The sequence below is a fragment of the Poeciliopsis prolifica genome, unplaced genomic scaffold (assembly GCF_027474105.1).
Source record: "Poeciliopsis prolifica strain line A6 unplaced genomic scaffold, Auburn_PproV2 SCAFFOLD002, whole genome shotgun sequence".
In the NCBI taxonomy this organism is placed as follows: domain Eukaryota; kingdom Metazoa; phylum Chordata; class Actinopteri; order Cyprinodontiformes; family Poeciliidae; genus Poeciliopsis; species Poeciliopsis prolifica.
In genome coordinates, this window is record NW_026562377.1 from 4,425,794 (window position 1) to 4,437,415 (window position 11,622).

At 37.3% G+C, this 11,622-nt stretch overlaps 1 protein-coding gene across 1 annotated transcript; it reads left to right on the forward strand.

Annotated features, from left to right (window-relative positions):
* Positions 1 to 1,109: 1,109 nt before the first annotated feature.
* pgm1 (phosphoglucomutase 1) lies at positions 1,110 to 11,131 on the forward strand. The gene is made up of 11 exons (XM_055048700.1): positions 1,110 to 1,482; positions 3,715 to 3,877; positions 3,995 to 4,138; positions 4,783 to 4,908; positions 4,994 to 5,184; positions 5,945 to 6,099; positions 6,190 to 6,305; positions 6,390 to 6,525; positions 7,431 to 7,614; positions 8,273 to 8,407; positions 10,456 to 11,131. Exons 1-11 carry the CDS (start codon positions 1,237 to 1,239, stop codon positions 10,543 to 10,545), a joined length of 1,686 nt encoding a protein of 561 aa, XP_054904675.1. The 5' UTR covers positions 1,110 to 1,236; the 3' UTR covers positions 10,546 to 11,131.
* Positions 11,132 to 11,622: the final 491 nt, after the last annotated feature.

An 11,622-nucleotide genomic window follows, 5' to 3' on the forward strand; every position in this document is an offset into this window, starting at 1 on the left:
TTTGTTTTAAAATACTAAGCATTAAATTAAATTTAATTATATTTTATTTAGTTGTAGCACCAATTCACAGCAGATGTACTCTCAAGTCACTTTCCAAGTCAAAAAAGGTCCAAATCATATAAAATCAAATCTATTCCAATACAAAGCAGTGATGGTTCAAAAAGTGGGAACATTTAGTAATTTTATATCTTGGTTTACTAGTAAACCAAGATATAAACCAAGACATATTTACTTACTTAGTAAGTAAATAATTCATGACTTTGTCCAGAAAGGAGACAAAGCTGAACACAGAATCACTGAACCATGAGTACTTTCAATAGGAAAGAACAGGTACACTGCAAAAACACTTAATCTTACCGAGTATTTCTTTTTTCAAGTTTAGTGCAAACATCATAATACACTTGAAATTGATTTAATTAATTTACAACTTTTCAGCAATATCTAGCTTATTTTAAGCAAATAAGTCTCATTGATAAAAGGTACTGGGTGCACTGACATATTTTGTTTTCACTTACAACATCAGAAAATTGTAGTAAATTGTATATTACTTATTTCAAAAATATTTGCACAGTAGCATTGATATTTCAATAACATTGTTGAAGAAATGCCACAATCATTGGACCAGGGGTACTTTCAATAGAAAAAAAAAAAAAAAAAGGAAACAGAACAGGAAAAACTAGAAAATTCCTGAAGAAATTTAACCGGGGCCCTGCCAAAGTGTGCCCGTCGATTTGGATCCAGCGTTCTGATGCTAAACATTAGCATCCATTGGAAAGAAAGCTGCAATGTCATCAATACAATGTGGAGTCACAAGCATGACTGACTGCATTCAGTATACTAAATATGGGTAATAAGTAAGGGAAATAGCTAATAGCTCATGCAAGGTAAAAGGCTAAATAATTCTCTTATGACTGTATTTTACAGAGCATACAGTTTACGTTTGTTTTACAACTAAATTGATGACTGGGCCATAAAAAACACTAAATGTCTTTTGTTGCATTTGACTTTCATTTAACACGTGTTTTAAATGAATGCTACTTTGACCAGTGTTCAAGAGTTATCTCGCTGCTGGCTGTGAGGAAATCCTCCTCGGCTTGGTTCCCACTTGCCCTTTAAACACGCAGGGCGGGTTTGTGTGTGAAGAGGTCGGGGTAGCTGCCTACGTGTAGCCGCTTTGCTCCTGCAGTCGCTCGGACCACACTGCGGATCACACGGGCTGCACTCTGGGTGTCAAAGATGGTGAAAATAACGACCGTGAAGACCAAACCGTACACGGACCAGAAGCCCGGGACGAGCGGGCTGAGGAAGCGGGTGACGGTGTTCCAGCAGAACCAGCACTATGCGGAAAACTTCATCCAGAGCATTATCTCCGTCATCGACCCAGCCGAGCGGCAGACGGCCACGCTGGTGGTGGGAGGTGATGGGAGGTTTTTTATGAAGGACGCGATTCAGCTCATCGTTCAGATTGCAGCAGCCAACGGGGTCAGTTGGATAAAGTGAATTATGAAAACTGCTGCTGTTAGCCTGTGTGGTGAGCTAATTTAGCACGTCTGCTAGCAAGTGTAAATCTCGCTAGCTGTCAAGGTTGTTGACTATTTGATTCTTACATTCCACTGGACTTTCAGGAGATATAACACTACGTTACTTCATTTCGTTTAATTGTAATGCTTATTGTATTTCATACTGAAATATAGTTAATATTAACCTAATAAGCGTTTTGCAAGAGTAAAAAGCATGCTTCAGTTAATAATAAGCTGATAGATAATACGTGATGCAACTGGTGCTATCAAGCTGTCGATTGTCCCCAAAGGTTGCAAAATAACCGTGCGAGCCATTGCAAGCTCTCTCCATTCGCTTGGTTGGAGCAACAACAGCATTCCTGCCTTCACTTGTCAGTCTCTGATTATTACACGACTTACAGTTTAGTCTGCGATTATGAAAAACTACCTGGCTGTTTCAGAGCCTTTCAGAGTGAACTACTCTTGTATGCCTTCTGTGTACTTTACCAACAACCTACATGGCAGCAGATGTCCTTCATATGAGGTGCAGAAGGGATCTTTATGGCAAGCGCTTGTATAATCAAACCGCAAACCGTTTTTAGTATTTTTTTTTTAACTATTTCAAAGATAAATAAGATAAGAAAAACTAAGTACAAGTATCAGAATTTATGAACTTAGGAAAAACTATTATGATGTTTACATAAATTTGATCCTTCTCCTTTCTGCCCTCCAACCAGTAGTTGCATATAATTGTCACTATTCCAATGCAATAGCAGCAAAGTGACATGCAGTTGAAACATGTAGCCTCATACAAAAATGAGAATATAAAATATAAATAAAAACTGAATTAAGAATAACATTGGAAGTAGCTTTCTCCCATCTAAAGGAGTAGGGTCATTAAAAAAGCACACGATATTAAGTTTGTTTGTATAGCATATTTCAGCTACAAGTCAGTTTAAAGAACTTTCCATTATAAAAGCACAACATTAAAAGTCATAACAACCACCACATGGTCAAGAATTGAGAAACCAGTAACAAACATTACCAATACACATCAAATATGTTGGTCAATGTTCCATTTACTAAAAAGCAAAGTGCATGTGCATTTGAGCATGAAAACAGACTATTTACAATAAGTGACGAAACATTTGTGGAAATGGAGATGTGCAAATAACAACAATAATGTTATTTAATATACAAATATTATCAGATCTCACTGGATTTGAACTACAGTACCAGTTGCCAATCCACCATAGGCTGAACCCATATTGTGTCATAAAATGACATCACACATTTATTACATTGAGAAATACAACTTGCAATTATTATTAATGCGTATATATATGACATTATATTTCAAGTGTTTGAAAACCTCTTGCATTTGCCACAATATCAGATGTTTAGCGTGAAATTTTCTTGTTGAAATTCTGATATTCAAAACAATATCCCAATGCGATTTTCTTTCTTTTGAAACAGACATGATTCAGACGACCATAATACTCATTTCAGTTAAACCCGGCTTACTATTAAATAGTGAAACAGCTTGCCACATAAACCATTACCTTTGACATTTGTGCACTAACACTGCTGCAGTTTGCGGCTTGAAGGGTTGAAACCATTTCACTTGCTTACTACGGAGTTCCCGCTTGCGTAGTTTTAAAAGAAATATGCAAAGCAATTGGAAAAGAAATAAAGACATGCTTATGTGTTGCTTCACAGAATAGGCAGAGGGATACATCCGCGGGTTGGGGGCGTGTCATGCGTGCAGCGAGTCACGTTGCTCTGCAAAGGCCTGCAGCCTTGGAAGCAGCTGTGTCCTAAGCTGCAAATATGCATCACTGTCTGTGGTTTAAATTCGGACTTTAAGGCAGAGTCTTATTGAAGAGAGGACAGTTTCAATGGAAAGCACAAAACCACCATTCAAGGACCATAGTGTAGGTTACAGTCTCCAGCATAGGTGGCCTTATCCTTGCCTGAAAGCAAAGAGATATGTGCAAAATCCACATGTTGTGCTGGTTGTGATGATTGCTAAACTGAATGTGACTTAATGGATGTTCAAAGTTACTTTAAAACAGGACATTAACAATATGCTAAAAGATAACTGTAGTTTGCAGCAACATATATTTACATTAACCTTCCATTGCACGGAATTAGTTCTTGGAACTGAGAATTTATCCAGACTGGAGTTAATGTGTGGATGTGCATTGTTTTGCAGATTAATCACCTTGTAATTGGTCAGAATGGCATAATGTCCACCCCAGCAGTCTCCTGTGTGATCCGCAAGATAAAGGCCGTGGGTGGCATCATCCTCACAGCCAGCCACAACCCAGGAGGCCCCAGTGGAGACTTTGGCATCAAGTACAACATTTCCAGTGGAGGTGAAAAGAGATTAAAAACTATCACTGTGGAGAAGTGGTTATATTTTTCTACAATTTATGAGTAATTAATGCAGTATTTCTGTAAATGATGGTTTTCTTCAAACTGTTTTTCTCCAGGACCTGCTCCTGAAGGCATCACAAATAAAATATTTGAGATCAGCAAAGGCCTTCAGGAGTATCAAATCTGCCCTGCACTGAAGGTGGATCTGTCTACAATTGGGAAGCAGACCTTTGAAGTAGACTCTTTTAAGCCCTTTATAGGTAAATTCTATCTTCAATTTGAAATTAGTGGCAAGAAATTTTCATAAAATTTTCGTTTGCCTCATCAAATTGTTATTTCTAGCACAGCTTTTAGACCAGGGGTCTTCAATCTTTACTGTCTAAACAGCCATTTTTACTCTCAAGCTAATCAAATAAAACTTGTCTAGAGCCACAAATGTCCCGTGACTCTGGGGACTAGTACCTTAGATAAGTACCTGCTATAAGAAACATTCTGTCATTTTTAAAGAACTACAATTTTTATTTCTGTTTTTAGGATTTGAAATACAGATAAACACAAAATTTAGCGAAAAGACAATGATTTTTTTTTTGTGGCATGGAAAATGTTGTTACAAAAAACCCCACATGGAGTCAACCCAATCAAATGAAGTAACAGATTAAAAAACCTAAAATAATCACTTTTAGTTTTACTTTTACTTTTGGTGACTTTCTTTGTGAAAATTCCATGTATATATGGAAGGAATAAACAGAAAAACTGTTAAAAACATGCTGCAGGGTTGCAAGTTTCTCACTTCTGCTTTAGACGTTGGATTTAATATTTATTTAATTTGAAATGTATTGACTCAAGCTACTAATGTCCACGTCTTCATAATTTCTGGTCTAAAATGCTCATATTTTGCCCTTAGTGGAGATTGTTGACTCAGTTGAAGCCTACGCTGAGATGTTAAGGGGCATCTTTGATTTTGCTGCATTGAAGGATCTTCTTTCTGGCTCTAACCACATTAATGTGCGACTGGATGCGATGCACGGAGGTATGAAGCCGCTATGAAACTCATCTAAAATCCTAAACTTGTATGAGGATATTACCTGTTATTTATCGATGTTTTCTCCCCCTAGTGGTGGGTCCTTATATTAAGAAGATAGTCTGTGAAGAGCTGGGTTCTCCCGCCAACTCTGCAGTCAACTGCGTCCCCCAGGAGGACTTCGGTGGTCATCACCCTGACCCCAACTTGACCTACGCCGCTGACCTGGTCAACACCATGAAAAGTGGAGAGTATGATTTTGGAGCCGCCTTTGACGGAGATGGTGTAAGTTGCTACATATTTTGGGGGAATTACGTTTATCGTTTTAAATCTAGCAGTGTTTGGTTGTTGCATTATTAGTTGATGATGTCAGTGCTAATAAAATAACTTTATTAAACACTGTTTTTATTGGGTTATATTTCTTTTATAGACTTCATTGGGGTATACAAATCATTGCTTCCATCTTGTTTTCTTCTCAGTCTTTATTCTTGACACTTATGTCATGTTTCATTAAATAAATAGAATTCAAGCCTACATTTTATGAGTATAAAAAAAGATGCAGCATATTTACCATGTTCATCATTAGATTTCTTATATTTCAGTTCAGTTTAAAAACATATATATTCAATTTCTTCAGTTAAAAAATGTAATACCTTTTGATATTTATATTTCTAGTTTCAGATTTCCTTCATGTTTAAATAAATTTCACAGATAAATATTTAACCATCGAAAGAGGATCAACTTGAAAAAAAAAGGAATAGTTGTAAATAAAATATTATCTTGACAGAGTTATATGACTTTTTTTTTCAAACTTATATTTTAACAAAGTTCAATCATGTTCAAGACTGTTCCAAACACTGATAAGCTGGATTTTATGAAGTAATATTTGAGTTTGGTCTTAATATTTTAATGAAGGGAAAAGTGTAATAGAAAATGGAGGAGAAGGCAGCAGTCATCCATCGAAATAATGTCATACTGACCAGAAGACATCCCAGTGAGTTTTACATGATGAACATTCACTCTTGATCTCTGGATCCCTGATTAGGATCGAAACATGGTACTGGGCAAACATGGCTTCTTTGTGAACCCTTCCGATTCCGTGGCTGTGATTGGTGCCAACATCACCTCCATCCCGTACTTCAAAAAGACTGGCGTCAAAGGCCTGGCCCGCAGCATGCCCACCAGTGGAGCTTTGGACAAGTAAAAGACAAACACGTTCTATAAATGTTAATCTTAATTTTATGTCATATATCCATTATGTGGTTTATTATGTCCTCTTACTTGTTCCAGTGTGGCCAAAGCTCTGAAGATGCAGTTGTATGAGACTCCGACGGGCTGGAAGTTCTTTGGGAACTTGATGGATGCTGGTAAACTCTCACTGTGTGGGGAGGAGAGCTTTGGCACTGGTGAGAGAAAGTCTGCCTCTCTCAGGAGAAAACACCTCTATAATTTTCACACCCATCCACAACCTCTGTGTTTTACCCTCACAGGGTCGGATCATATCCGTGAGAAGGACGGCCTCTGGGCTGTGCTCGCATGGTTGTCCATCTTGGCCAGCAGGAAGCAGAGTGTGGAAGAGATCATGAAGGATCACTGGCAAAAGTTTGGCAGGAACTTTTTCACAAGGTCAGAAATATTACAAGCTTCAATTCTTTATTTCTTAGTCATTAATGAAAGCTAGTTTTATAGTAGCACCATGTGGTGGAAGAAGAGGGAACTGCAGCACACAGAAAATTAAATTATCTTCTTGCCATTTATTTGATTTTATTTCCCCCCTTTGTAGATATATGCAGGATTCATACAGGTGATTGAAATCCTTGAAAATGAGGTTTAGAAAGTGCTTGATTTATGTATAAAGTTTGGGAACGTGCTTGATACTGAAACTGCACAGTTTGGTTAAAAATGAAGGACAATCTAACGTTTGATTAAAAACCTACATTTAGAAAACATTATTTACAGTTGAAGCCAGATATTTAAACATATCTTATAAAAATACAAATTTTTTTCACACTGTCTAAAGTTAAATTAGACTAAACTTTTCATGTTTTAGGTCAGTTAGAAAATGATTTCTAAGTGCCAGAAGACTTGGTGAGAAAAATTTTTTTAGCAATTTCTTTTGTAACTTTCTTTGTATATTGTGTTTAAGTATTTCATTTAAACAGGTGGATCTTTGACCTATCTGTAATTTGTTTGTTAAATTATTGTTTTGTTCACCAACCAGTCAGGTATATAGCAACTTATCCCTGCTCTAGAAAGTAGAATACTTTCACAAGATGTAATCATAACTTGAAACAATCTTTTTAGTTCATTTACATAATTTTTAACTCCATGTGGTACTGGAAAAGTTTCAAGACCTCCATTAAAAAGCTTGAAAAGTGCTTGAATTTTACTATTTGGAAAGTATACAAACCCTTTATATGAAAACTTTCCAATCACGTCTCTTTCACGTATAGAAAAAGTATCATAACACATTAGCAACCATATTCAGCCTTTATTCCACTCTGTGTATGTATAAAATTTTCTTCATCTAGATACGACTACGAGGAGGTTGACTCAGATGCCGCAAACAAGATGATGAAGGATCTGGAGACACAGATGTCCGACCCGTCATTTGTTGGGAAGCAGTTCTCATCGGGTGACAAGACGTACGCGGTGGCCATTGCTGACAATTTTGCCTATACGGACCCCGTGGATGGAAGCGTGTCCAAAAACCAGGTAGGAATCCTGCTTAACTGTTTCCTGCTGTTGGTAAAGGGCCTATTCATAGTGTTGACACCCCTCCAGAGCCTTCCTACAGTTGCCATGTTAGCACAACACAATTGACTTTATACTTTATTAGAAAAGTGTATCTGTATTTAATTTTTTTAAGCACATGATTTTCAAATAAAGACAATTGTGTGATGGTAATTTGTTGTTAATCTTGCTTATTTTGTTTACAGTCTTCCCATGGTATAATGCTGCCAAGACCATGTTTTGCTGCTTATAATGTATGTTATGTTTTCAGGGTGACTGCAGCATTTTCTTGCTGACCAAAAAGTTTTATGTTGGTCTCATCAGACCAGAGCATAAGTGTCTTTTTGGGTCACAAATCTAAATAAAACACATGAAAGGTTGTAAGGCACCATGATGAAATGTGAAAAGGTTCTCCTGCTTGTGTCTCTGAGGTCGTTTCATATTTTATACTGAACCTATATTGTTTGATATATTATGATTTCTATTATTCAGAAAATGGCTTGACGTTCGGTTAAGTCATCAGTTCAGTTTCGTAATCCCACCATGTGCGTCCTAATTTCCACACCTGGACATGGTTCAGCATCTATTTTCTTTCATCAGCTTTGGCCCACCTCTCTTTACCTCTCCTTTGCTCCCTCAGGGTCTCCGGATCATCTTCGCCGATGGTTCCAGGATCATTTTCCGTCTCAGCGGCACAGGCAGCGCGGGAGCAACCGTCCGGCTCTACATAGACAGCTACGAGAACGACGGCCAGAAAATCCTCCAGGATCCGCAGGTCAGGACATCCAGCAGTGATCTCAGCTGATAAGAAAATTAGAGGGAAAAGACGTATTCATTTCTTTGTCACAGCACCCTCCACCCAGATTCCAGCAGAAGTGCCAGAACTGGACTCCTCTGTGGTTTCTGCCAGCTCTGAGAGGGTGGAGGTCTTCAAAAAACAAGCATGAGATATTTTATTCAATATGAGAGCTGATGATGATGGAGATGTTTGGCAAAGTTTCGAGTTCTGACAGCTTATCAGGGCATGTAGGAAGAGAGAGAAACACAGCACACAGGGAAAAAAATAGAAAGCACATGTTCCAGCTGACACTTTATAAAGTGGTTCTGACTGGTGTGGACAGGGAGGTGATGCAGTACAAGAAGGAGAGAACGTGGAAAACAGTTCTTCTCCTGGTTCCATGTTTTTCCTTTGAGATTATGGAGCGTGGATAAAGCATTAAGCAAAAACACGGCGCTGCTGATTCTTCACTTGACAGGAAAATATCCCTGGAGGAATGATTCAGTTGGTAACTGAATCATCCCGGAGGAATGATTCAGTTGGCTGATCTAGGCAAGATGTGATTTGCAGACCGAAAGGAAAAAAGGAGAGAGCAGTTTGTAAAAAAAAAAAAAAAATCTAAATTCAGGATTTCATTTTCCCCTCTGAGTAATCAAATATTACTTCCCAACTAAATATGGCCATTTACCTGTTTGCAAGGTTTTTGGCTGATTCTTAATGGCAGTGTAAAGGAATTCTTCAACTTTTCAAATTAAAATGTTAATTTTATTTTGGAATATATTCAAAATACAGGGTTCATGTGGAGTCTTTATGTTTTCTGGAAAAATTCATCAATGCATTTTTCAGATCTGGAAAAGTATTGGAAAATATTTGTGTTTCCAGACTTTAGTTTTTGTTCAATTATCTAAAAGTTGGCTTTACTTGTCCACTCATCCATTCACTCATTCATCCGTCTGTCAATTTGTCCATTTTTTCCTCTGATCGTCTGCCCATTCACTTAATCAGTTGTTCAGTCATTTGCTCATTTGTCTATTTATCAGTTTTTCCACTGTTTAAAAGTAAGGCTTTGTGGAAACTCCTTAGTCCTTAGTCTGAAGACAGAAGTTGCTAAAGCAATCCTCTGCTTCAAGCAGCTCTGGGAATTTGGTTGATGTTTGCATATGAGAATTGTCTATTTTTAGTTATGATTGCTTTTCTTCTAACATCTCAGTTTTCTCAAACTGCTCAAGTTCTAGAAGAGGCTCTGTTCATGACCGGCCGGAAAAGCCACAGCTGTCTCAGGTTTAGACAAGTGTCCACTTCGGCATCGAGACTTCTCCCTGAACTTTAAATATGTATTTTAAACCCAGTGTAAAAGCTATTGTTTGTATCTTCTTTGTTCAAAAAACAAGACAATATTTAGTTAAGTGCAGTTTTTCAACTTTTCCTCAACATTTTACACAATGAAAAATAATTTATTCTTCCACCAGATGAAGAGTAAATGAACACATTGTTGCGGATATGTTCATGTGTTAGTTTTTCTCTGTTAGTGACGTCTGATGTATCATGTTTTTATAGAAAGCATCACAGAAAAACAGATAAAAAAATAATGTATTCCAAAAGTGAAGGAAACCAATGAAGGGAAATTTATGCCAAAACGAAGTGAAATTTGTTGGTCAAAACCGAAATGTAGCGTATCATTTGGATGTCTCTCATTTTGTGTGGTGGTTGCACATTAACTTACTTTAAAACATTAATTAAAATAGAGAAAATGTCAGTACTTTTAAAGTAACACTACTTTAAGAAAGAGTCATCTGAGTCTCCTGCTGTAAGACCTTAAAGGCTGTGAAATCACCACTAGATGTCACTACAGCCTACACACCATAAGAGGTAGTAAAATCTTGGCAAGCAATGGTGGGATTTTTTTGTTCTTTATGTTTAGTATAACACAGCTTTGTCTTTTCTCTGCCAGTCACCAAGATATTTTTTACTGTGCATGTAGCCTGGTTGCTAAACTGAACATGAAGTAGGTTCCATTTACTTCCTTTCGCTGTGTCCGTGTCCAGGTGATGCTGGCCCCTCTGGTGGACATCGCCCTGAAGGTCTCCCAGCTCCACGAACGGACCGGACGCACCGGCCCCACTGTGATCACATGATAAAGCAACGCAATACCTCCGTCCCGTTTAGTGGGGCTAAGCTGCCCCTGAATGCTGTTACAACCTTCCTAAAGCCAGAGATAGATTCAAATAAAGGGAAACAGAAGGAAAAGAAGAAAATACACAAGAGGTTTTTTCACATATTCACTGCCTTCTTTTTGTATTAAGCCTCAGTGTTGTATCGAGCTGTTTAGGTCTAACTGGGACAGTTAACTATCCTAACACATTTCTGTCATCTGCCTGACCTACACATACTGTTAGCTTATGTTTTCACTTGTGATTACATAAAAAAAACAAATTCACTGGAGCTCACCTTGTTTCCTCTTTAGAAATGTATTTAGTGCAGGAAATGTTTTTGTTCAACTCTGATGGACAGCAAAATCACGTAAAGCAGATCCTGCTAAACTGAGCATAAATCAGCTTTTCTGGGCAGCTTTACCCCTTGTGTCGTCACTTCTCCCTGTGATGCTGTTGGATCTTACTTTGTTTGTCCAAGCAACCAACATCGCCTTTAAACCTGAGCAATAGCTGTAATCAAGAATTAACAAACATGAATAATGAATAAAAAGAGCCTTGTGGGAAAGAACAGTGGTCAGATTTGTTTTTTAGTGTTTTTAACGTAGATATTCTTTTCAGTTTACTGTTGGATCTTAGTAAATTAGAATATAATAATAATAAAAAAAATAGTCTGTAATTTAGAATAAAAAAAAATTAATGTATGATTCATTACATCTTAATTATTTGTAACAGAATAAGACATAGACCAATAAAGCTTGTCAGCATAGTGTAGAAAAAATATTTCTACAATGCTCTTCCTTCCACTTAACTTTCTCTTAACATGTTTGTTAAAAGAAAGTTTAACACACTTTCCTTTAACCAGCTGTTTTCTGGCTGGCTCTTTCTATGAAGGGTGTCATTTACTACTAACCAAACGTCAACTTACAATGCAAGTATGTATTTTCTTTAATAAAATACATTTTTTCATTGGTGTTCAGAGAAATAGAATTATGGCTTTTAATGAGCTGTAAGCCTTACTTGTAAAACATATGCAGAACTAAATACTTAGACATAGCTCCT

What these genes read in the sequence shown, in the direction of transcription:
- pgm1 (XM_055048700.1), top strand. Translation starts at nt 1,237, where the DNA reads ATGGTGAAAATAACGACCGTGAAGACCAAACCGTACACGGACCAGAAG. An exon ending in CTCTTTTAAGCCCTTTATAG is followed by an intron (nt 4,139 to 4,782) that starts GTAAATTCTATC and finishes TTTTGCCCTTAG; the next exon opens with TGGAGATTGTTGACTCAGTT. An exon ending in ACTGGATGCGATGCACGGAG is followed by an intron (nt 4,909 to 4,993) that starts GTATGAAGCCGC and finishes TTCTCCCCCTAG; the next exon opens with TGGTGGGTCCTTATATTAAG.